The sequence below is a fragment of the Taurulus bubalis genome (assembly GCF_910589615.1).
Source record: "Taurulus bubalis genome assembly, chromosome: 11".
Taxonomy (NCBI): Eukaryota; Metazoa; Chordata; class Actinopteri; order Perciformes; family Cottidae; genus Taurulus; species Taurulus bubalis.
In genome coordinates, this window is record NC_136599.1 from 11673605 (window position 1) to 11700774 (window position 27170).

The 27170-nt window shown below is 38.8% G+C and overlaps 1 protein-coding gene across 1 annotated transcript in view; it reads right to left on the reverse strand.

Moving 5' to 3' along the window:
• The window catches only part of xkr7b (XK, Kell blood group complex subunit-related family, member 7b), a gene marked incomplete at both ends in the record, with an annotated part of 60808 nt that extends 57119 nt beyond the window's left edge, over positions 1–3689 (reverse strand). Inside the window, one exon of the mRNA XM_079226743.1 lies at positions 3070–3689. Within this exon, the coding sequence (XP_079082869.1) occupies positions 3070–3689 (620 nt within the window). The remainder of the gene's footprint in view (positions 1–3069) is intronic.
• Positions 3690–27170: the final 23481 nt, after the last annotated feature.

A 27170-nucleotide genomic window follows, 5' to 3' on the forward strand; every position in this document is an offset into this window, starting at 1 on the left:
AAAATACAATGGGATTGTAAGCAGCCAGGTACAGAGAAAAGAGATAGAAAATCACAGTAAACGCATCCAAAATACCACTCATGAGTTTTGATAAATACATTTTATTTTACTGTCAAACTCTAATCCAATGTAACGATTCCAGACAGCAGGGAAAATGTTGTTTTACGTAACGTTGTTTTACGTAACGTTGTTTTACGTAACGTTGTTTTACGTAACGTTGTTTTACGCGTTTTACGTAACGTTGTTTTACATAACATTGTTTTACGTAACATTGTTTTACGTAACATTGTTTAACGTAACATTGTTTTACGTAACATTGTTTTACGTAACATTGTATTACGTAACATTGTATTACGTAACATTGTTTATCTAATAGTACGTTGTTTTACGCAACATTGTTTTACGTAACATTGTTTTACCTAACATTGTTTTACCTAACGTTTTTTTGATCTAACATTACGTTTTTTTACCTAAAATTGTTTTAGCTACAGTAACGTTGTTTTACCTAACATTTTCTAACCTTCACCAGGAGGTTTTGTTTCACAAAGTTGACTAGTCATTATGCATTTCTTTGTTCAGAAACGTTGACGCTCAATGTATTCCATTGCCAACTGGGTTGATTGAATTTACGCCAAATACCAGTCAAGTTATCTTTCTTTCAACCATTTTTCTTTTCTCCGGTGATTGACATAAGCCAACAAATTCCATATTGAGCATTAACATACAATCTTGCAGTGTAAAACCTACATTTGTAGGTTTTACACTGCAAGATTGGATTTTATTGAGCAAATCATGTGGTCCAGATGTAAATTGAGAAAACGGGATATTTAGCAGTTCACATTGATTAAAAGATGAGACTTCAATCACAGGGGAGGAAAACAAATCTGAAATTGGAATGTTTGGCTGCAGGTGAAACTTGCGAGCCATTTCCACAGGTGCTGAATAAATCTCAGCTCATTAAATTTCTAAGTGGAGTCAAACTCAAATCCCCGTCATACTGAGCAATGTGCAACTCTCCTGGCTGCAACTATCACATTAAAACCAACTCATGCTCATTCTCCACCTCTCAGCATCTTATTGTTGTTCATTAACGCAGCTCATTACCAAATCTGCATGTAATTATGCTTGTGTGAATTCCCACATGCTCCATTTCTGAATTAGTTAAGGTAACATCCCTTAAAATGTGTTTTCCTCTCTTCTTCCACCATCACAGAGGTCAGAGGTCACCTGCAGCCCTGGAGCAGTAAGCTCAAGGACACTCCAGCAGGATGGTCTGCTCATTCACTGACACTAAGAAGGGATTTCAATTCTCTGAGGGGTAAAAACCATTAAAGTTGCAAACACAGTGGTTTTATCCTTTATCCTACTATTCTTTGAGCAAGGCACTTAACCATTTTTGCACTGCTTACTGAGTTGGACCTTTAACCTTCTTGTTAAAGGAGGTTGAAACAGCAAAAAGTAAAGTTCAAACGGTACCGACAGATTGTCATGAAAATGTTTTACATCATGTTCTGTTTACCAAAAGGTTAACATAACGTAACACACAACGTACTACACCAGCTTTACACATCGACAGAACACAAACAAGCAGAACATAAAAGATTCCTGTTGAACTGGTGCTGGGAAATATCAAATTCAATAAAAAAATAATGATGCAGCTGGGTAGAACATGGATTTTAAGGTGGTGACTGTGTTTTTTTGAAAGCTTCTGGAGTAGGTTACATTTCTGTCTTTCTTTTTTCCGTTGGTTTGGCTTGCGAGCAATCAATGGTTGCTCTTGAAGAAGACTAGACAAGCTGCTCTGCTGTCAGTTTACCCACAATTCTTAAATATTACAATTGCAGGAGATGCCTTTAGCCTATTGCCCTATGGTGCATCATTGACATACATCTTTTTTGTAGAAGTGCAGTTTTATGCACAAATGTACAGAAAAATAGACTTTCATTACAATGGTTGAAGGAGTAAGATACTCCTGTGCTTTTACTGAAGTAAGATTTTAAATGCAGAAGTATTATCAATTACATGTATCATGGTAAATGTGTTTGTTCTACAGAAAATTTACTTGTGACTGACAAAATACATTATATACTCTCTTTGTCCCAAGCCCAAAATGTTGGGAACCACTGCTATAATATTTACCAATACATTGTATTTTAAAAGCTGATCATGTGCTTTTTATGTTATGATAAGTAAATAGTAACTACAGCTGTCAAATAAATGTAGTGGAGTAAAATTAGCAATATTTTGATTGGTATAGACTTAATTTACTGTGGTTTCATACTGTAATGTACCACACGTGTGATGTACTGACAAGTTCAGGATGTGTGTGTGAACCTGAGGTATTGTGATGTTAATTATGTTTTACAGTGTTTGAAATAGTCAACACTTGTCTCACATCCAGTGAACGTGGCTCAGGAGAACTTTAATCAAAGCAAACCACATATCTATTGGGGAATATACACACCGTTCACCGGATGCGTTGTGGGTGGAATGCTGCCTTAAAGATTTTGCAAATGCCTCCTCTCATTTTACATTTGATCAATCACACTGTGTGTGGAGGAAGAAAAGATTCAGTTTCACTAACACGACGAGCAGCCAGAGGACAAGAAGCTGAGAGCTTTGATGATATTCCTGTCAGCTTGTCCGGACCATGAGGGACAGAGGTACCAGAGGAAGGAGCTGTATTAGAGCTCAAGTGTCTGTAAGCAACCCTCCAGATTCTGTCACAATCCGGACAAGAAAGGTGATGGGCAAAAAAGCCAATAATTCACATATTTACTATCGCTGTTGTGTGAATGAATGCTACAAATTCCACATTGTGGCGTAAATAATATCACTCTTTCCTGGTCAATTTCTGCACATTTGTGCAGTTGGGTGAGAAGGACAGGCAATATTTAGGAGGATAAGCATATACAAACATGCACGTGAACGGGCATGCACGCGCACACACATAGCTTCAACACTATGCACAATGCAATGCTCACATGTGCACTGCGCACATATTAAGCACACACCAGCATATATACACTCCTCCTTTCCACCCCGACCCCCAAATCCCAGCGGTCCTACCTCCAGACTTGCCCCAGCTGCAGGACGTGAAGCACGGTTTGAAAGACCCACATGCAGACGGTGCAGCACCTCCGGGGGGCTCCGACCGTCCCCGCCGTCGCAGGCAGGGCAGAGGACGTGCAAACCGGGGTGGCATTCGCGGCGTTGCCCGCCGCCGCGCTCCCACCGCGTTGGATGCTGTCCTTGGAGCTTAAAGTGTGGTCGCCCACCGTGGCGGCTCCGCATGCCGCGCCTGCCTCCGCCGCCGCCGCGCCGGTGCCGCTGCCGTTGCCGCTCGCTGCTCCATCCCCGCAGCTCAAATCCGAGTAGTCATACACGAACCACCTGAAACTCAATACCTGGACGACAGCGGAGGGCACCACGACGAAGACGAGCGTCAAGCCGAACCACCAGTAGTCACCTCTCAGGTAGTAGTCGGCGGCCAGCCACAGGTCGGTCGCGCCGTCGGAGAAAAAGACGAGCAGGGCGCAGAGCACCCAGCAGCAGTCCAGCAGGGTGTAGGGTTTCCCGCCGGCGGCGCTGAAGCGGGGCCGGGCGGCGGGGTTCCCCGGCTCCGAGAGGCTCCTGGGCGTGTTGTCATCTTCCACAGACACCGCTGCTCCATCCGACTTAGCGGCCATGTTGGTTAGGATAGGAGAGAAAGACAGAGAAAGAGGTGGGGATACGTTAGAGAGAGAGAGAGAGAGAGAGAGAGAGAGAGAGAGAGAGAGAGAGAGAGAGAGAGAGAGAGGAGGGGGCTGGCTGTGTGCAGGGGAGAGAGAGAGAGTGAGAGAGATTACATCATAACTAGCCTCATCATCAGCCAATTAATTGCAAGGCATCATTACTAACAGCGCGTTTAACACCCTGGCACCGGGCGATGTTTTCAGGACATTCAGCGTTTTGCAAACATGTATGACCTGCAGGGTTTTTAGTTTGCGTTGCTGTCATTAACATCTCTCCCAGTTACATTGCGCTGTCTCTGCAGCAGCAGCAGCACTCTGCTGCACATGAGTATTAACACGGTTGTTAATACTCATAAAGCGGTTAATAAGACGGAGTATCAGTTTCTGACTTGGCACCGTCACTGAGGGGACTCGTTATGTTTAGTAAGAATGTTATGAACATCCTGTCCGATGTGCACTGTGCTGCTCCTGCAGGATGAATCTCCCTCCAGACAATAAACGTGCTGTGCATTGACTTAAGACCCTCCTCTAATCGATGGGAGATTGCGAGACAAAGCACTCAGCAGTCTTTTTGAAAGTAACTCACAGCAACGTTTTTTTTTGGTTTAATTTATCACCAGAAAGGGTTTGCTTAGGATTTTTTCCGGCTTCACATTCTGACAGTATAAATTCGGATAAGCTCTCCAGTAAAACCAGCTGCTGCCTCAGTGGAACAGAAAGGTTAAAGCGGGATACCACAGTGGTGTCCCTCCCTGGGTTCTTCTCTCTGCATTTACAGCATACTTGTAGATATCACTAATTTAGCTTCTGTCTGCATGCTGATGCTTTTTAGTACATATAGAGAGATAATCTATCACAATACATATTGGAAAATGTCAGTAATGGTGCTGCATTACCTCCGGATGAAAAGTCTTTAAAAAAACATTGAAGCTACATGTCATCCGGCAAACAGATGGATTGCCTAACGGGTCGCCCCCGGGGCCCAAGGGGGTCAGGTGCTCTTACTAACAAAGTGTATGTATTAAAAAAAAGTCGGAAAAATGTTTTATTTTGAAAAAAGACCGGATACATCTGTGCGTAGCCTCAAACGTAACCTGTTGATACATGTCAAGAGGTTACGTGATATATTACCCCAAAAGTGAAATTTAAAAGTCTGTTACAACTCAGTGTTCTGGATTAAAATCAAGGCAGAGTTACTGAGATCGCCAAAAAAACTCTGAAACCGTGCCTCCATTTCAACATCCTGTCTTTGTGAAGCACATAAAGGTTTAAGTTACGGAGTAGAGTCAGTAGACTGGACATAAACAACAGACGTCGGGGCTCGGTCTTTTTCTCCCGTCACCCCGAGACGGGACCGGCTCGTAGCAGAGAAACAAGCTCAGGGCTCCACTAATGCAGTGTAATGTTGAGATGTATCTTTATGCACTTTATAATTGTCTTTATGCCGGTTGTATTAGTCATATTTATTACGTCATATTTTTCGCCCACACTGTGAAGGCCGGTCCGCGGAAAAACATTTTTAAGTTGTCGTGCCGCCCCCCACGTGACATGAAAAGTTCGCCCATGCCCAAAACCGTCCCTGAGCACAAGAGAGGCCAGCCATAGAGTACATTTTGAACAAAGCAGACAAAGTAATCTGTAAGGCCTATTTTGGGCTAAATGACCGATATAATCATTCATATCCAGACCAAAACCGTTTGATTTTCTACTTGCAATTTTCAGTCTCTGAAAGTTTCTCACTAGCTCATTATGGGATCAAAACCAACAGCATTTTTGTCTGTCTCTTTCAACTTTTCAACTTCCCTACGTAATTACTAAAGAAAAAGTACTCTGTAGTAACTTTTGCGAATTCATTACAGACAGCGGAACAATTATGGAAACTAGGGACGTTGTTATGACTTAACAACCAGGTCCCCAAAAATACATTCAAAATAAATAAATCTAAAAATAAATATTTCATTAATACAATTGGATTAAAAAAGTAGTAAATTGCTAAAACAGCTTGACAATGTAGTTAAAAAGAAGAAAGGTGACATTGTAGAAATAGTGCTTTTGTTGGTTATTATTTCCAGCAGCAGAACAGTGTTTATTGGATTGTGTCTAAATAAACCACAGTTTGTTTGTTCTTAGTAATGAAGGAACATGTTACCCAGAGTGCAACACTGTGTCTCATTAATGTCTTTTTAATCACTTCTATAGACAGCAATAGCAGCTTATACACCATACACATTAGTTGGATTTCTTCATTGTCGTTTGGTCTTTTCATGGGATTAATAATTAAGACAAGAATAGAATACCACACTTAACATTGAACTCTAGAGGGAAATGTATTCCTTAGTATGGTCTCCTCTTCCTCAACTGGTCCCAGACCAGCAGCTTTCTAACCTAACAGTCTGACTCCATTGTTGTATCAGTCCCTAAATCTCTCTGATTGTAACGAGGCAGCGATGCATAAAGCTGACAAGAGACCCAACAACCGGTCTGTTTACAGCAGTGACCGAACTAATTGAAAAGATTCCATAAACTCTGAGCAGAATAGGCAATACAACTCTTTGGTGAATTACGGCTCTGCTTCAATGCCTTCAATAAACCAATCAGTCACTGTGTTTCTACATTGGTGCAAAGCAGGGCTTATCTGAACAGTGCTCAATCCCAAATATCTGTGTGACAAGATACGAAGCCCAGTTTGTTAATCGGAAGCTATCGCCACACTCGTGAACCACCTCAGCAGCAATCACACAACAGTGTGTTTTGGGTGCTGGCCCGGTTTGGCTCTGGTGTGGACATTAACAAGATTTGGCAAATGGGTGAGGCTGCATGAAGAGCCCTGATAGGCCCCGGAATAACGACAAGAGGCCGTGTTACAGGAACTTTATAACTCTGCATATCCTGTCCGATCTTGTCCTGAAAATGTCATTCATGGACTGAATTTTAAATTTGACATCATCTGAGATTTGAGTGATAGGCTACAGTTTTAACTTTAATAGTTAGGAGGAGGTTTGTGCTCTCAGAATAAGGATGAAGCTGACATTTTGAAAAGAGTTAAGCCTCAATTTCAAACAATCTCTTTCGATATCAGCAATTTATCAAATCTGTACACCCACATATTTCAGACATTGAAACGGTCTGAACAACACTAAAAATAAAGACTAAAATTACGCCCCTCAATGAATTATAACTGCTCAGTGCTGTTTAATTCAAAGCTGCAAATTTGTTTGTTTGTTTGTTTGACATTATATATCAAAAATACACAGATTTGTCTGAATATTTTTTTTAATAAACATTACCCATTAAGATCTTGAGACAGAGGGGAGCTAATTAAACACCCCAGATCATCACAGCTCCAACTCTGACGCACTTTAGAAAAACAGAGCAGAGTTTCTTCGTTGGGTAGAAAATTATGTCACATTCTTACCGCAATTGTAGAAGTTTTCAGGGTTATAGGGGATGAATACCACTGGAGCCACTCAAGCTAAACATGTAGAGTAAGACTAGAAAAATACAAAAACAATAAATGTCTCTATAACCTAAAGCAATATTATATCATTATCAAAATATGTTCAATACGCTCTAGTGCCAGTTTTGAATGTTTTAGGGTCAGTTAAGGCTTTTTACAAAGTGTCTCTTAAAAATAAACTTCCATGTTGAAAGGAAAAACATTTTTTTTAAATGAAAAAACATTTGCAGCCTATTTTGTAGAATAAGAGTAATGTATCGGCAGAACAACTCATTTATTTATATCTTTACACTGATCTGTTTAATTACTGTAATGTGCTCAACCATCAAACCTCAGAGGTAAATTGCATCACAATTCCTCACTTACACCTGTTGTGTTGGAGATATCATGTTTAAATTAAATGTTGGCCTTTAATTAGAGCTCCCCCATCAGACCAGGGAGTGCACATCCACTGCGTTCCCTCGGGAGTCGCAGTTCTCCTCCTTCTGCTTCACCTCAACACACACTCTGTTGTATCGCTCACAAGCTGCACATTCCCTGACAAATGAGGGTCATTATGAGTTTGAGAGCACAGGGAGCTAATTAGAGGTCTCAGATCAGTGCTGTGGCTGCTGTGATACACTTTGGTGAGTACACACCGACTCCGAGCTGCAGAGCGACTCTCAAAACATCTGCACCAGTCCACTACTATTTCTAAAATAATGATTTTCATTTTTGTTAAATGCTCGGTAACTTCCAGTGGAGAGTGACAGAAAAGATGGGAGTTGCATAATGAATGCGCAACTTTGTGCATCCATACAGTTGGAGTCTGTTAAGCTCCCAGGATGCTGCAGACAAATGTCCCTCATGTGGAGTGGCCAACATTAGTATTGTTATTATAATATATATATATATATATATATATATATATATATATATATATATATATATATATATATATATATATATATATATATATATATATGTCTTATTTATGCCAATAAAGCAGGAAAGTCTCAAATACATTTATTTTTAAAACCTTTTTTTTGTCCATAAATTATTATTATTATTATTAACTAAACTGCAATACGTTGTCATGGATTACTGTTGCAGGTTTAAACACATGGCTAACATTGTAACAAAACAAAACAAAAAATAGTAATTTTGACTCAAAATAATTATTCTTGTTATGATATTTAAGTCTAAGGATATGAATTAACATGAATCAATGCTGACTTTTGGTTTCCTGGGTGAAAGTCCTGTGTTTTTTTTAAAACATTTTCCTGAAAACCCAATTAACAATGCAATTGTGTTGCATGGGAACTTAATTTTTAGGGAACAAGGCTAATTGGACACTTTGTCCAAAGCACATATCAGTAAGTGCTTTTAACCTCCACAGGAACAATAAATAAATGTTGTGAAAAACATTGTAAATAAAAGTGTTTTTACAATACAGTCACTGACCTTTATTTTAAGGAAACTACAAACTGAAAGATACGTAAATACATATCACACATATAATGCCAGGACGTTGAGAAGGAAGCCCAAAAGATTAAGCGAGAAGAATTCTTCAATTAAATCTTTATATTTTGATGGAGAAGAAAGCATGAGAAATGTAAATCGTAAACACAGCTCAACAGAAAGCTAAAAGGAATTGGAAAATTCAGACAGAAACCTGAAAGTTGGCTTGTTAAAAACACTGAACTAATGATTGAACCAAAAGCAGATGGAGGACACAAATTCATTAATTAATTTAGCACAAATGCTGATTAGCCAATATGACTTTCTGTAGTCAAATAAAAAAAACGAAGATCCTGAATCTTTCACTTTCAGCACCAGTCAGAGGATTATGAGGAAAAAGAAACTCCCACAGAGTCGTTATAGGAAAGCAAGTCCATAAAAGTCAGTTCTTTAAAGTAATTCATAGCATGGAAAATCACATGGAGCCTGCACGGATCTGAGAGGGCTCTTAGTATCCCACAATGTCAGCTTTCTCACAAACTGCTTCACTTTGTATTTCTAAGCAGGAATGGCTAAAAATCCCATTATCATCTTGAAGTGTTTAAATGTATGAAGGGTCTGTAGGAACCTTTTAAATGTGATCAAATCAGAGCAAATCATATCTCTAGACAGAGACAAATAACCCTAATAATCAGGGCAAATGTAGATTTCCTGATATTTACCTGGATAATAAAGACACTACGGTTACTCTTGGGTCCATTCGGGCTCCACGGTTCTACTAAATTAAACATTATCAACATTAACTGGCCTTTTAAAGTGGCTAGTTTTTTGTTTTGTTTTTCACCATGTGGCTCATAGATCCAAACTGTTAAACTAAACAATATATTACACACAATGATGCCGCTGTCAGGGATATTTCTTTAATTGATTTAGATAAGCAATCACATTTTAACGGAATGTGAATGAACATTGAATTAATGTCCACATTTACTTATCAAATATTTAATGAAGTGATAACCAATCAGTCTTTGTTTCCCCAGCAGCCAAACTCTTGTGTAGTTATGTGGGCTCCAGATGACAGCTGCATGTGAACGGAATATAAACTGCTGAATGGAGAGCTGTCCATTCGCTCGGCCCCATCAGCAAGCTTAGTTCATTACGGCCCCTTCACCCTGATAAATCCATCCCGCAGACTGTTCTGCCTCCTCATCAGTGAACATCCAGGCTAAGCAGGCTGCAGGCTCCTTCTTATAGCTTTTAGGTTATTAAATTGGTCTAACAAACACATGCAGTAAGTTTTTTTTTTTTTGCTAAACCCAAGTAAAATTGAGTGTTGTTTTTTTTGGTCTCCTCTCTTTTTTTTTGCAAAAATCAAGTCATGTTCAGTTACCTATTTGCCAAATGTCAAGTAGACAGGTAGACAGGCTTTAGTTTCCTGAGTGTTGACGGGACAGAAGTTACCTTCTCAATGTACCAACACTGGCCACACCACACTCAGATTGACACCTGTAGTTCACAAGGTCAACGTATGGAGCTCATCCAGGGGGAGTGAATGTGATCAATGTTTTAAGATGTTCTGAAGAATGGTCTCATGTTGATTTTGGGCAAGAGGAATTGGAAGTTAACTTTTCTGCAGTAAGCAGATGTCTACAAATGTTTTGTTGCATGTTGACAAAAAAAGTTTGTGGGGACAATCAAATATAATTCCTGAATCAAACGAAAACTCTTGAAATGTGTTATATTGTCGTGCAAAGTGAAAGAAAGCAAACAGAAACACTTTTCAAACCTGTATTAAGAGTGCACACATTCCTGTAGATAACAGCCAAGGACAAACCAAGGTATTGCAGCTTTCTGCACAATAATGGAGAAAAACACATTGCAAATTTTCAGACATTGAAGGAAAATTTAATTTGAAAGTAACCATAGAACATAATGAAATAATACAATTAGCAGTACATGCATACACTAGTAGCTCTGAATCAGTCATTTCAAAGGTTTACCAGGGAATTACAAAGAGCAGAGGAGCTACCACAACATACATCAAGGAGAGATGGGAGAAAGAACTAGAAGATGAAATACCCAGTCAGCAATGATAAAATTTGTGTGAAACCGTGTTCTCTACTTCCTGTTCTATGTACTGGCGTGAATTCAGCTGGAAGAACCTTTCTTTATTACCCCTAAAATTAAGTCCTACTTAACTACAACAAACCATAAATGCTGGAGAAATTGTGGGAAGGGGACAGCGAACCACCATCATATCTTCTGGAGCTGCCCTAAAATACAAATATTCTGGGAGAGCACTTGGACAATTATGCAACATATTCTGGGGCAGCAGATTACATTTACATGCAAATCACTTTATTTGGGTGATCTACCAGAATAAATAACAGGAGATGATGTATATATATATATATATATATATATATATATATATATATATATATATATATATATATATATATATATATATATATACATCATCTCCTGTTTAAAACTAAGTTTAAGAAACCCTGTGAATAGAACTCTATTTTTGCTATATATCTGTATGTAAACTTTTTTTATTTTTGTTTTCTTTCTTTCTGGCCCTATTTGGTCAGATCGTGGCTCATTTCTTATATTCTTTCTTACTTTTGAAGGTTGTATTTCCTGTTAAACTGTAAAAATACCTCAATAAAATATCAAGTATATAAAAAAAAGATAACAGCCAAGGATATGTGTAAACCAAAGACTGTACATGATGTATGTACACTCTTCATGATGCCACCCATACGTTTCTGAGAAGCCGTTTTAAAGCTCAGTTTATTGACTCCCTTCTGGAGCCAGCGTCATGTGGCCATTCAAAGAACTGCAGATTTTGGTACTTTGTGTTTGCTTCATTTCTCTTCTACGGAGGTTCCCGCTTGGTGTAAAGCATATGCAACGATGTACTGTATATATTTCAATTTAAAGGGGAGTACAATTGTAAATATGAACATGGAAGCTGCAGGATTGCAATTAGACAAGCACACTCATGCACACGGACACGCAGTAGAGACTGTTGTTACATTTTTAACTTAATTATGATTCCTCACAGCAGAGGGCTGGAGGTGGATAAATCAACACAGCAAACAGCAGTGAGAAGATCTGTGAGATGGTTATATAACATAGGACAGATGAGATGAGATGCAGAAGATAGATAGATAGATAGATAGATAGATAGATAGATAGATAGAGAGACAGGATATAGGATAGGTAGGATATATAGATTGGACACACACACACACACACACACACACACGTACTACAGACAGACAGACAGACAATTCTGTGATTGTTTTCTCTTAGTACTGGGAACACAGATGGATTTCAGGAATGTGCTCAATCCCAATTGGTGTTCACCACCTGCTGCCACTGTTAATTAAACAAACTGAATAATCCATTTGAGCAAAAATAAAACCTGAAGTATTCAATAAGCCTTTTGTTTAAGACTTGCATTATCAAAATGCAAAAGAAGCCTTTGAGACGAGTTCCCCGGTGGTACTTGTTGACTACAATTGTAAAACATCTGGTTTTAATTACAGCAAATGTATTTCTGATATGAGAGATTCTTATTTCAGTTTTCATGATCGTTAGCTTGTATTGTTTGAAAGTCATTCCAACATGTATGTATTTCAAGATTTTAGTGTGAATTATGAGTCTTAAGCCTCTCTAAAAGCTGCTATGGTGATTAAACACCACAATATTAAAGTGTTGAAGTAAATGTTTTTCTCAAGATTGTGGCAGAAAATAATACTTGCACATTCAATTTGTGTTGTAATCAAATCATTGCTTCTTCTTTTTTAATTCCTTATGAAGAACCAAGAGGTATAATTAAAGGTTTTATTAACATTTGAGGTCACCAAAACAGAAGAATTCATCTTCTGGGGACCATGAATATTCACAAAAAAGTAATACATCTTTGGAGAGAGGGTAATTAAGCAGAGTGAAGATATGAGAATCTTCACAACTTGCTCTCTGAGATGTTTTCTCCACTCCCTGACTTATAGCCGCTCTGCTCAATATCAATATCGCTCCTCGCTCAAATCACTGTCTCGCTCCAAAAAAAGAAACAAGCTGAGTCTTATTTAAATTAGATATTTGATGCTTCTATTGAGGTGAGAAGCTTTTATTGCCTGTCATCATATTTTCAGATGACATTAATTTGAAGAAAGTGATTCATCAGATTAAATTATCTAGTTTTTTCTTATGAAATAAAATGTCTCATTTAACGTGTACATTTTGTTTAAGTGCTGTTAGACTTCCTCTTTAATACAGGTATTTCCTAAGTATACGCTCTGAGTGGGAGAGCAAGCAGTTTTTTTGACTGCAGTGAGAAAGTGGTTCTTTTACGATGGTAAATTGAAGCAGGAGATAAAGCTACGCTCCAACTTAAATGAGTCTTTAAATCAGCGCCGCTCCTCTGCTCACACTTGCTAGCAGACTCTTCTAGTTATCACAGATATTTGTGTCTGGCTGGACAGAGACAGAAATATTGTCTACTTGACATACTTTTAGATGTTTTCTGTATAATTTTACATTATTTTCCTCCAAACTTAATAATAGTTTAGCTTCAGTTTAGAATGAGTTTAGCTAAACTGGAGCATGTCTACATTCCACCTGGTCCGTTCCTTAAGCCCTATGATCCTGATAATTTAAAATAAACTGGTTTGAGCAAACCATTACTAAGTAACTTGCTTCTCTTGCCATTTTCTTTTTAAACGCATCTAAAAAATGATAAACAATTAAAGTTGTTCTTCTCAGAACACATCCAATGGGAATAAAAGAAAGCAAGATATTTTGGCAGGGCTGTTTCACCAGAAAGTTATTTTTCATGAAAGCAATGACCAGATTAACCACCAGAACTGGGGAGATGTCTACAGAAGAGACGTCTCTCTCCGGTTCCTGTTCCTGTTTCTGTTGTTTTATGTGTAAAATGACAACTGCAGTCTTTCACTGCTCATTATACTCGGCTGGAGATGAGAGGAGAACAGAAAGGCCAGTAGCACAGTGTTAATGTTAAGGTTAGACATGCTGGGTGAGGCAATCTGACTGTGCAGAACAGCAATGTCCTCACAAGATAGTGTTGCTACAAGCCTCTGAATGCTTGGGTCGGTGTGCATTGATGTATTTCCATCTTTGTGAGGACATGTTTTAGTTTGTTTTGAAGTTCAGTTTTAGAAAGGCATTTGGTCCAGTCCTCAGTTATTCAAAGCTCTTTGAAGATTAAAGACCTTTACACACTCGGCGATGTATAAACAACATGAACATATTCAGCATCTAAACTATTCAAACCGGTAGCAATGCAAATTACCTTCAGCTGGTCCAGGGACACGTTAAGGGGTATTCCAGACGTCCCTCTCCCCAGTAATGTTTTACAGGTCGGACGAGATGTGATCTCTCCAGCGTGTTCAGCGTCTGCCCTCACCAGATACAAGCTGCTACAAGGTGGGTCCAGGATGACCAGGTGAGGTGTTAGAACGAAGTCGAAAAGGTTCCCAAAACAGTTATGCTGCTGTTTTCGGAGCGCAATATTCACTTTCCATGTGAAATAACTCAATAAGCAGATCAAACAATGTTTGATGTGCAAATTAATTGCTTTAAAAAATACCCATCATAGTTTCTTTTAATTACTCATTTTGTTTTGAAAAGACAATAAATGTGTAATACATGTTCTATTCATCTGGTTTACTTATTTATTTTCATATTAATCATAATATATATATATATATATATACATATATATATATATATATATATATATATATATATATATATATATATATATATGTTGTTGACAAAATGTTCACAAATTGTAAAAAAATCTATTAAATAAAATTTTCACGAAGCCAAAGTTAACTCATATTATTGAATTACAGTCCAATTAATTATTATTTCTCTTTGGGATTTTAAATAGAAAATGTCTGAAACCAGTAAATCAATTCTTCTAATTGTTCAATAATTTTTGGGGTTGATATATTTATTGATTAATAAGGGCCCTTGCTGGAATTAGGTTTTGGTTAATGTTGAGTGTACGGGGGATAGCGCTGTATTATGCAAAAGAAGGTCCTCATAAGTATAGCAGCCTAACTGAGTGTGTGCGTGTGCGTGTGTGTGTGTGTGTGTGTGTGTGTGTGTGTGTGTGTGTGTGTGTGTGTGCATGTGGTTCATCTGAGGAGAGTTTGTGCAGCATGGCAGCTGCCATGTTCACTTTCTGTTGTTTAGTCACATGCTGTTCACAGTGCGCACTCACACACGCACGCGCACGCACATACACGCACGCACACGCACGCACACACACACGCACACACAGACACGCAAGCATGCACACACACACGCACACACACACACAAACATACATACACGCACAGAAAAAAGAGAAGAAACGTTCAAGTACAATCACCTACTGTACAAACTACACATATTGTTGGGTACAAGTGTACACACACACAGACACACACGTGCACACATGCACATACGCACGCAAGCACGCACACACGCACACACGCACGCACACACACACACACACACACACACACACACACACAGTATATTGTCCAGCTGACTGGCCCTCGAGAGCTCACTGTCTCAACAATTGATTCATAAAGACAGCCTGAAATAAATAATGAACACAGAGGATCGAGCGAGGTAGAGAGACATGCAGAGGGAGAGAGAGAAAGAGATTTTTTAGAGAATAGTACGGCTGCATGGGAGTCTAGAGGGGTGTGTTGGGGGTGTGTGTGTGTGTTTGTGAGTATGTGTTATTAATCCCATTATAACGTTTATATAAAGAGTAGTAATTACTTAACCCTTCATTCGGATTTTGTTCTTCCTGAGACTCACTGGAGGGCTGAGAGGACTGAGAAGCAGAGCCGCAACCATCCACACAAACAAAACAACTGCTATGTTTACAACACACTTAGGGAATTTTGGATTTCTTTTTACATTTTCTAGCACGCAGGCATTTATGCCTATATACCTTGTGCATGCCAAATGACATAAGGGAAAGGATACGGGTGTGTAGACTTATTAAAGAAAAGTATTTGTTTTTAAGTGAAACAGAGCAGTTGGAAAATAAGAGCTATATAAATCTAAATTGATCTGTAACTAAACATGTTCATGCAACATTAAAATACACAGCAGCTACTCTACTCAATACTCTACAGTGACAGACTGCATGCCAGATTGCAGGTCTTTTGTGCTGACATTTGTATTCTCCCAAAGAAGAACAGTATAAAAACCAAATGAGCTAGTAATTATCTCCGTTGAGTTTGCTACATTGTGGCTGACTTAAGCCAGATATGGCTCGTATTCGACTAGGTTTTGAATATGTGTATTTTCTGGGCAATCAGACCAAAAGTAAGTTTAAAAATGCAAGTGGCTGCATTTCTGTGAACATGCTTCTTCAGGTACCGGTGAGATGATGAAATACAATCCACAGAAGCCGGATTGACACACAGCTCCGTAGATTTGAGGGCTTATCGGCCACCAAAACACTTCAGAGCGGTTTCCTTCTCGGGAAGATTACAACTCAAGGTACCGCAACAACAATTATATTGTCCTCCATCGTGGCCATCTGCAGGTAAACAGAAGTTCGCTGTTCATGTTTCAAAGGAATCTACTGGGAATGTGTGATTGCACATATCTGATTGGCTCACATGGCTTCTTGTCTGATGACTTTGCAAGTTTTCGTTGAATTATGTAATTATGTATAATAAACCTCTGATTGTTTTTTTTGCCTGGTGTTAAGTTTTCGACTGTTGCTCAAACCGGACGACCTGGATTTATTCATCATCTCACTGGCACCTGGAACAGCACGCCCACACCAATGCAGCTGTTTTCTGTCTGAGGGTGTATTTAGAACCGGATCAGATGCTGTTGACAATTAGCTGGAGACAAAAATTGCTTCCCCTCTAATCCAACTACTGCCAGTTTTACTTTGCAGACTGTAAACACAGAACCTCAATATTATAATACATGTGTGAGTTGAAGAAGTTCTAATCTTCCTTAATTTCATGAATTAAAACAATGTTTCTTCCTGATTGGCTATGTTTGTGGAAATAGTGTCCACAACAGTAAAAAAAAACATTATTCTTTGTATTGTAATTTGACACAAGCTCCGACACATTTTATTGAAACAATGCACTTCACAAAAGTGAAAAACAAGCTCCGGAGCTTCAGTATCATTTTCCCATCCCTCTGCATTTGTAAGAGATAGAAATGGGGATAAATAGTGTGCTCTTACCCATTTCGTTACAAATCTCATTTGTCCACAAACGCCAGTCTTCTGATGTTGATGCTTCACAAATTCAACTGAAGTGAAAGAGGGTAAAATTCTAGTATATTCCTTCTTTGCAACTTTTTGTCACATTGCTCCATAAATCTGGCCCTGGCTTGTCTGTCTAAACAGTCTAAACTCTCAGTAAATCCATCACTCACTGTCTGAGGGCTGATTGATATTCCACCGGGTGCTCTGTGATTGAGAGCCACCACTGCTCACAGCACTGATCCCATATTACACTCTGTTGTGCTGCACTATAAATAATTTAGGTCCCGCTCCTTTATCAACAGCACTTCATGTACTCCTTAAAATGAAATGAGATGTATGAAAAGAGAGGGAATGATGAGACAAGACCGAATGCAACAGTGTCAGCTCTAAACACAACACACAGTTGCATAAAATCAATTGTGCAAGACTGAGGCCAGCATGGAGGTCTTGTTCTGTTTTCCAAAAGAACAACACCTAATAAAAGACCCCGGCTAGACGTGGAACGCGTGCTACTCTAGAGATCACACCATTCCAAAGATGATATAGAGTTAAATTAGATGGTTATGGTTCGGGTTCAGTCACTGTTAGCATATCTTTGCCAGGTTACCAAGTGTTTAGTTTCAGTGACTTAAACAGAGAAAGAGAAGAAGTCTGAGAGCAAATCGCATTCAAACTTGTGCTGTTCCGCCTGATTGATGCATGGACACTTTAACAGGTTGATGACTGCTCGCGGTTAAAGAAGAGGAGCTACTTGGTTTCAGACTCATGTACCTTTATATGGTCTATAACACTGTATTAGTTTGTCTTCCCTGGGGAAGCTTGAGACTGAGCAAGCTTATTTAGGTAGAAAGATGCTGCCATTGACGCTACAGTCTTAAAGCAAGGATGTTAAAATGTACATCATCTTTCAGTGTAATCAGTCTGAAAACCTGGCTATGGTGAATCCCACTGCAACTCACATCCACTTCACACCTGATATGTGTCAAAGACACAATAAAGAAAAGTATAATGGAGGAGATGGACCACCTCCTCTGCTAGTTTCACCCTCTTAAACTTGTATCTGTTTTTTTTCTCAAAGCAGGTTTCTTTCTTTTTTCTTTGGTCCCTCTGAAGAACTGTAGCTGTTTCTAGGATTGTCTGTCCATATTATAAGATAACTGGTTCATCCAGTACTGGACAGTGACCACAATCTATTTCAACTCAAGTAAAATTACAATAACCTTAGGGAAGTCTATCTGTCATGATCTGAGCTATTTCCGTGATAATTCAGAAATTAGATTTACACCCTTGGGAACATCATCTTTATATCATTATTTTCCGAAACCATCTGCAAAACTTTATGAGAAAGTGTTGGCACACTTGAGCTAAGAGATTGTGATTTTGACATGAGTGTCTGTTTTGAATGACTCTAATTGTCCTCTCTCAAGATATAGAACTGTACATCTGAACATCTGAAGCCCAAACACCAACCAACACCTCCTTCCCAAAACTCCCTCATCCTTTCAATTATTTAGCTTTCAGCGAATAGGATGAATTGTTCTCCCAATCTCAGTCTCCAAAAACGGCAACAGTCTCATTATGATTTTAATGGACCCTCTAATAGAAGGATGAGAGAGAAGAGGAAGATGATGGAAAACTGGGCGAGTGGAAGGCTATTTTTACTGTCACATATGCTTTGCTATTTTTGGTAATAGATTTTTTTTTCTTTGGAAATTTTCTCATCAGCTGTCTAGGTTCAAATCCACAATTTGGAACAATACTCTACTAAAATGACAAATAAAATGATTATATCAGAGTAAAGTCTTTTTCAAAGGTTAGGCAACATATCCACATACAACAGTTGGTATGATATCTTACGGATATTTTCGTGCATTTTCACACGTGTCAATTTCCACCTTTACATAGGCTGTTTGAAAAAAACAAAACCTTTGTCTTCACAGGAAACAACTCATTTTGGTTTTAGGCAACACAACTGCTTAGATAGCTTTAGGAAAAGGTTGTGAAATACTTATTTTAGGTAACAAAACTACATAGTTAGATTTAGGAAATGTGCCAATACTGAAGTACACTAGTTATGCGACAAATAAATAAACATTGACTTCTCATTTCACGTGAAGAAAGAAAAGTGGCCTCCCACCTGAAAGATTGCCATTTGTTCATTTATGATTAAGTAGATAACATACAAAATAATGTTGTGGATTACCTGCGATTTATGACGCAGTGATTAATTTTGCTGGGTGAGACTAACCTGCTCCATGACATAATACCATTGGTGCACCTGACACAAAATCACTCCATTATTCACAAAAACACAGTTCCCATTTATCAATAGTGGTATCTGTAGCCATGCTTTGTTTTGGCTTTATTTGAGTTTCGTGACATGACCCAGTACTGATGACCTGAAGTAATACTATAAACCCGCCCCTCAATTATGAACAGGCCCACAGCTTCAAGTGTTGTCCGAAAACTCGTCATGGGTGCATTTTCAAGCTTGGTCTTAACTATTAGTCACATGCTTGGTTGACCCAACCATTCAATCCTACCTCTCCTTAAAAGGATTGTTTGCATATTTTCAACCGGCTTCGTACCGTTGCAATATGGGTAGTATGTGCAAAAGAAAGGTACAAAGTTAGGTGAAAATTGGCAAAGTAATCCTTTAAAACATTGCTATAATCACATATCTTCTGCCTTTGCGACTTAGATTGGTCTGCAATTAACTTACAGCAACATATTACTGGTTAGCAGGCATAATAAGTTCATGTTTTTTGTATGTGTCTGAATAAATGATAATGCTGTTAATCTAGATCTTACAGAAAGGTCAATTTTAAAGCTCCCTTTTTTTGTCTTTTAGAAGTTGGCATATGTAAGTCATGCATGTGGTTATATGTATGTTCTTCTTGAAAATATTAAGCATAAAACCAGTAAGATAGTAATGATGCAAAGTACTCTATATCATCTAAGGCTTGATAATCCTCAGCTTTATATGACCAAGGCTTTCTAACACTGACGTTTGCCACAGAGACAATCTGTGGAAAGTCAGCTGAGTTCATTGAAAAACTCCTGACGATGTGTTTCTCTTTGCCAACGCTCTCTCCGATGGTTTAATATCACTTACAGTTGTTTATTTATGACCTGCATCCCCGTTTGTGTTCTTAGTTTAATTACTTCAGGGTTATGTGTAATCACTGATGGAGGGGCTTGAGACAGAGGAGGCAAATGGAGTGAGGGAAAATTTAAGGGGGAAAAAAGTGAGAGGGGGAATGAAAGTGAGGTGAAATCGGGGCGTGAAAAGACAATTGTATTTTGACAAAGGAAAAAGGCAAAAGGAAAAAAAGGAAAGAGGCATTATGAGGCTTCCAAAGTTTAGCGTAATCACATGCTGAGTGGATGATTATCATTATAATCACAGAATCTTAAATCAATTAAAAAATGCTGGTTGGTTTGAGACTACAGCTAGTAGAATAACATACTAAATTAGATGTAACGCTCTCATGTGATTATATTTGTTTTGATAATGATACTGTGCAAAATCTCCTTCAGATGGATTTACTTGCATTAAATTATGAATCAGAATACACTTTGCAGCATGCCCATTAATGCTGACTTTACCAACCATTCATACAAATGCAATGAAGAAAGATCATCTATTAAATTAAATTTTGACATGTGAAGCATAAAAACACAAAATGATGAAACACCTCATAGTTAAAATAGCACTCCTTGTTTTTGCTCATTTGTGGCAAGCACAACAAGCTGCAACTCCTGAAAAAAACACCTGACTTTAGATGTTCCACATTCTTCACAACTTTGTCCGTCTGCAGTCTGGTCTTTGGCAGGAAGGAAACAGTGTTATTTCTTTTCTTTTGTTGCTGAAAACTGAGGCCTGTCTCTGCTGGAAACGAGGCTAATGAGAGCACTGAGAGTGAACGGCAAACGGCCATATGATATAAGTTTTCAGGCGTGTTAGTGAGACATTATTTCTGAAATGATGCTAAAAAACAATAAATAAAAGTAACAATGTAAGATGTATGCATACAGTCATTTTTATAAACACAAATCTCAAAGTGCTAAACAAGGGCATTGCAACATACATCAAAGATGTCATCAAAGATGATGTGACCACACGGACCAAGTGTTTCTAAGAAGTGTAAAACTAAAAACCCAATACATAGTGAAACAACACACAATCAAATACACAATACATACATACAAGTGCAGACCAGCTTTGGTTAGAAAGAAACCAAATCTCAATAACCATGATTTGTATGGCGGGTGAGTGGAACAGACAGAGAATGGAACATGTTCGACCAAAGAGAGTGAGCTGATGAATAAGGGATCATAAACAGATCAAATATTGTATATCAAGAAAATTCTGATGATATTCAAATCCACTTTTTGTTCAAACGTAGTGAGGCTTTTAGTGAGGCTTTAGGCTCCTAGACTCTCTTAAAGACTTGACGGCAGGACATTTTTACTGCTCAATGTTCAGGTATTGGGCCACTTTCATCTTCTGCCCACTCCAACCTGCGTAGGGCTAATATTTGATAAATCCATGATCATGACACCCATGTTAAGCAGTTGACTAAATCGTATTTCCACCGAAGACATATTAGTAAACTAATGTAATCTGAAAATCTGTTATATCAATACTTGAAGTAGAGATGCTTCAACATGTATTTATCTCTTTTTGCATTGACTACTGTAACCCACTTTTCTCTTTAGTCTGTCTGCTCTTGGTCTTCTGCAGGCAATCCAGAATGCTGCCTTGAGACAACTCACTAGGTCAAATAGACAGTCTCACATCACTTCCATACTCAGATCTCTTCACTAGTACCCTGTAGCATTTAGGATGCACTTTAAAATTCTCATTCCTACTGAGCAGACTGCCTTTGTGGTTGAACTACCTTACCATCCTAAGGGTATCACACATAAAGACAATAACAGAGGCCACAAAACCCACATGAAAGCATTGATAATGCTTTAAATTAAAACAATATTCAAAAGATTATCTTTGAGACACAGGCAATGCAATTCTAGCCCAATGGCTCTCCATAAGTGTTGCAGGGCAGGACATAAAGAGCTGGATACGTTCATTCCAATGAAAGTTACTCATGCATAAAGACAAAATGGCACAGCTAAAAGAACCTAAATGATAAAATTACCCAGATCTTCTGGTAATCTCTTCCACATCGATGGACCCATAGAGCAAGCTCATTAGCGTTCCCTTTCACCCTGCTTCATTTGACGGCCCCAAAAGTTGGAATTCCAAACAGCAGTTTGGCCAAATTTACTTCAAGGCCAGACACTGGCTTTAAAGTATATTTTTGGGGGGACTGGGGGCTTGTCTTAAGGCAAGAAGGGTGGAACCCAAATTAAGGTAGTCCAGTAAGGCAGGAAAAGTTAAGTGATTTATTAACTAAAGAAGAAGATACAGAAGCTTTCTGGCATGGAAAGAAAACTAAACAGAAGCAAGCTGGAAAGGTCTGAGGGCAGCTGTTGGACACGTCACAGAAAGAAGGAAGATGTGCCTGAAGGGAAAGACACAATGGCAAATGTTGTGACATTATCAATAAGTCCATTTCCTTTCTCTGTTTTATATCATTATGAATTATTATATTTTGACACAAAACAAGACATTTCAAACTGTCATCTTTAGCTTTATGAAATTGTGATGTGCATTTAGCTTTCACGCGCCCCCTGATCCTAATGCAGTCTGTGCATACTACTGACTGCAATCTTTCAGTGTTTTGAGTTTCCTTGGCGACTGGTACTGTCTGTTGTACCTCACACTGGTTACCCTGGTGTCTACAACAATACCGATATCTGTGTACCTCTGCTGCTGAAACAGCTCGGACCTTCAGACTCCAGCAATAAGCCAGCTCTGCTTCATGCCGCCAAAGCAATAAGCTAAACACGTCTCCCCTTGGAGTCTTATGCCATAAAAACCAATAATCCGGGAGCAAAGCATAATGATATGGGCGATTCAGGGAGAGCATAAGCCCGAGTCCACAATCAATAAAGAAGAGAGATGTTTTTTTTCTTTCCCGAATAAGTATTTACAGTGCACCGATTTAAGTATTTGCAGTGCACCTTCTTTTATTTGCATTGAATGTGGTAATGTCAGGTGTGCTATTTTGGCTCCATCTTTGCTGCGATAGAGGGTCACTGCTGTTTCTGAATTTCCCAAGATGTTATTAGTCAAACATTGTCACTATACTAAGTTTATTTTCACAGAACTTTGCTACAGTGTTTCAAAGTATTAACTACATATCCTAAAGCCCAAAGGTCACTAGGTGGGCTGCGGTCCGGTTCCCGACCCAGATGCCATTATATTCGGACCGGACCTAAAACCAATAGATAACTGAGAATTATTTCATTTGAATAAAGCTCTTTTTATTTTAACCACTGCAACTAGCCTTTACGGCACTCATTCAGTATGTACCTACATACACACACATATACATATATAGAAATATACATTAATTGTCTGAGAGTTCATGTAGCTCCTAAAACCTGTACTGATAATATGTACAATCTGTCTATGGATTTAAATTGGTCTTACTAGAAAGATATTAGTGTGCATCAGAGAACAATTTATACAAACAAGAAACTTTCCTTCTCAGCAACATTCACTTGTATTTTGTCGTATTTACTCAAATATATTTTTAATTTGAACCAATTTTATTCCTTTATTTCCATTTATTGTCTCTGGCATATGTTTTAAAGTGGACCAACATTTCTGTCAATCAGAATCACAGCTACTGTACCAGGCTTATTTCACAGCACACTGCTCATCTGCATGTCATGTTAAGTGCCAAAGGGTTTACATATAGCATATGCAGTGTTCTCCCCAGAGGATCCCATTAGGAACACTTCACACTCATTGGAGAAGACTGTTAGTTGTTGCATCTTCAGCAGTTCCCAGGAGCTGTCTTTCAAAGATCAAAGACAACGATGTCCTTGCTGTTTGCGTCCCTTTATGTCTTCCTAACTTTGCCATATTCACTCTGAATGTAGAGATGACTTCAAGTAGCATTTTGTGTATGTATTTCAATATGAATTGACATGTACATGCAGAATGTGTTTGTGTGAAAATGCTGTATGCAGGCTTGCTATCACATATCTTAAAATGCCCGGCACTGCACTGTGACCATCGGGTGAGAGATACAGACAGAATGAGGACAAAAAGAGAGCAAGATGGAGAAAGGAGAAGCAGAGGTGAGGTATAGAGACGAAGCCAAACAGAGAGGGAAAATGACGACAGATTGAGCGAGGCATCAGGGAGAGAGAGAGAGAAGGGATGACATCACAGCAGATTGGTGAGGTAACGTCTGACACAGAAACCGAGCAGGTAGAGCAAACATGTTTCTGCTGATACTGCAGCTCACACCTGCTCAAAATACCACCGTATTAAAAGATCTCAAACTCTGAAAGGAATCTGTAATTAATACAAACGGTGCCTTTGCGAACACACCAATACTGAGTAAAAAAATCTGAGCATTCAAAGTCACCCCATTATCCACGTAATCCAGAGACAAAACACATGCTTTAGAACATTATTTTACACCCTGCCGAGGTTGAAGAGTATCTTGCAAGAGCTTTGGAACCCAGTGATACATATGCTTTGTTCACACCTTTTGTCTGCATTGCATTTTTCTGAGGGAGGATGATGTCATTTGAACCAAGGCATTTCACAATAACACAAGTGCATTGCAGTCCTCTAACACGGCAACTTTGTTGTCCCTTACAAGTGAATTTAGAAATAAAAAGACTGGAAGGACACTGTGTTATGTGTCTTGTCTATCCTTTTTACTTCTGTGTTCAGACTGTGAGTGTCGGCTCGATGAGACAGATGTTCTGCTGCCATCTGCTGGCTATTCCTTGTACTTACAACCGAAACAAACCAGCACACACACACACACACACACACACACACACACACACACACACACACACACACACACACACACACACACACACACACACACACACACACACACACGTCATTCATACTAACAGGCACGGATGCATCAATTGGATTGTTGTGAGCTCTTTGCAGTAAAGAAATGGCATGTTTTAACTGTTAACGTTGTGTGGCTCTTGTGCGTTCACTGTCTATGTGGTTAGCATGGATCCTGAGCTGTTGCACAAGGATATAATGCAATTAGGGCGTGCAAGGGGGTCCAGGCTTGTTGTAACCAGTGCCACTGTAAATTAGGCACATAAATATCAGGTCCAGTATTCATTGCGGTTGATGCAATCTGGGTTAGATCCAATAACTCTATGTTTGTTTTGTTTGTTTAGATACTCCAGATGAACATGATTTATGAGTAATGGAGGCCCATCGCCTTGTAAAAAGTATGTTATGTATTATGATTATTATAAATCAATAGTTGTGTTGGTGTATTTTACATTGTTTTTATTAAGGCAAATCAAGGGCTGTTTTTAGTTAAGTTTCTCTGCTGACAGGGCGAGTGTAGAAGTGCATTTCCTTCTCTTTTAAACCTAAAATCTGCTCATTTGAACATAAAATGTATTCTGGCATTTCATATTTGCAAGGACATTCACAAACAGTGATTCATTTAATTTACGTTTTATATTTATCTAAAAACATTTTACACACAAACAACTTTTTACTGAGGAAATAATGCCTTCCTGACCCCTCGCAACTAAATGCATAACCCCAAACCCAGAACCTTAAAATTCCAGTGGGCCATCTATTAATGACGTGGGTGGGTTGACATTGGAGTTAGTTGAAAATCACACACTTTATTATTAGAATCCGAGTGGGTTGGTTTGGAGTGACCTCCATGAGAAGAAAATATTTATGATGCAGGACTAAAAGGAAATTGTGGTAATTAACATGTGTTCACTTATTAGTATTATTGTGTGAAGCAAGTACAACACCTGTCATAAAGCACAGGGGGCTTTCCCAGTCGGATGTTTAGAGCTGAGAACAGGAGGTCTGAAATCTCACTCAACCATTTTCTCCATTTCCTTCTCCTTTCTCTATTGTGCTCACCCCATCCCATCGACTATGTCAACAATATCTGACCTCTGACACTGACAGAACAATCCCAGGATTGTTTTCACAATACAGCATAGACAAGCAGAATGTTAGTGTGTCTTTACCTGAACTTCAGTTTTTTTGTCCCTTAATGGGATTTTTCCTTTGTTGTTTTACTTTGAGCCTTTTTATTTTGTAACTGTCACTTTGATGTATAAATAAACCTCAGCTTCAGTGTTGTCAAAGTTAATTATGTCCATCCAGCTGAAGATGAGTCAGACACAGTCATCATGCTCTGTTTGGTTTGGATGAGAACTAAAGAACCGCTTGCTGTCATTATGGGGTTTTCACACTGGAAGACGTGTGTGAAAGTGAGTGAACAAAATTCTTTCAGAAAGCAGAAAATCTATCAGCGTTTAGAGACAAAAGTAATATCTTAGAAACATTGATCTGTTTGCACTGCTACAAATCAAACGGTGTTCTCAAGTACAATTTCCCTCTGAAGTTTGCTGTTCTTTTTCTGAAAAGCCCCTCTTTCAGTATCACCGTGCTGGAAGATGAGCCTAAAGTCTCATGGACATTTTTCCCTGGCTCAGAAAAACAACAGGCTTTAACCCAAAAGCAAAAATCACATGTAGACACAGACCTGATTCAGAAAAGACAGTGATAGACAAAGGCAAACTTACCCTACGTGGTATCAGTTCATAGATCCGGTGAGAAGTCCATCAGACAGAAAGGCAGGTAAAGATACCAGTAAAGGTTCAGGTGAAGATTACAGGGATGGGGTTCGGGACTAGAGGGCCTGGAAAACAAAGGCTTAAAGAAACATTGACAATCAAACAGGGAAGTGTGGAAACGGGCCATTTATTCACTGCAGAGCTGATGAGGGGATGTGGAAACAGCTCGGTGAAGGAATCAGCTGACTGGGACAGGTTGGGAATTGCGAGGGCATCTGGTGGAGGGCTAAGAATGGCATTGCAGAGGCCTGGAAAAGTAAGACAGGGACAGAATGAGTCAAATAAAAAAACACGAGAGGGACACTTTGGCATATTTCATGAATATATTGAAATGCTAATTAACATGAAACAATATCAAAAGCAAAAGCAAAAAAAAAAAAAAAGGTGAAGGAAATCTTAGAAATAAGGAGGTTAATATTGGGCTCTCGGGGTGGGAATGGTTCCAATTGTCTATACTGAAATATCTCAATGACAACTGGTTGGTTTTCCATGACATTTTGTTGAGACATCC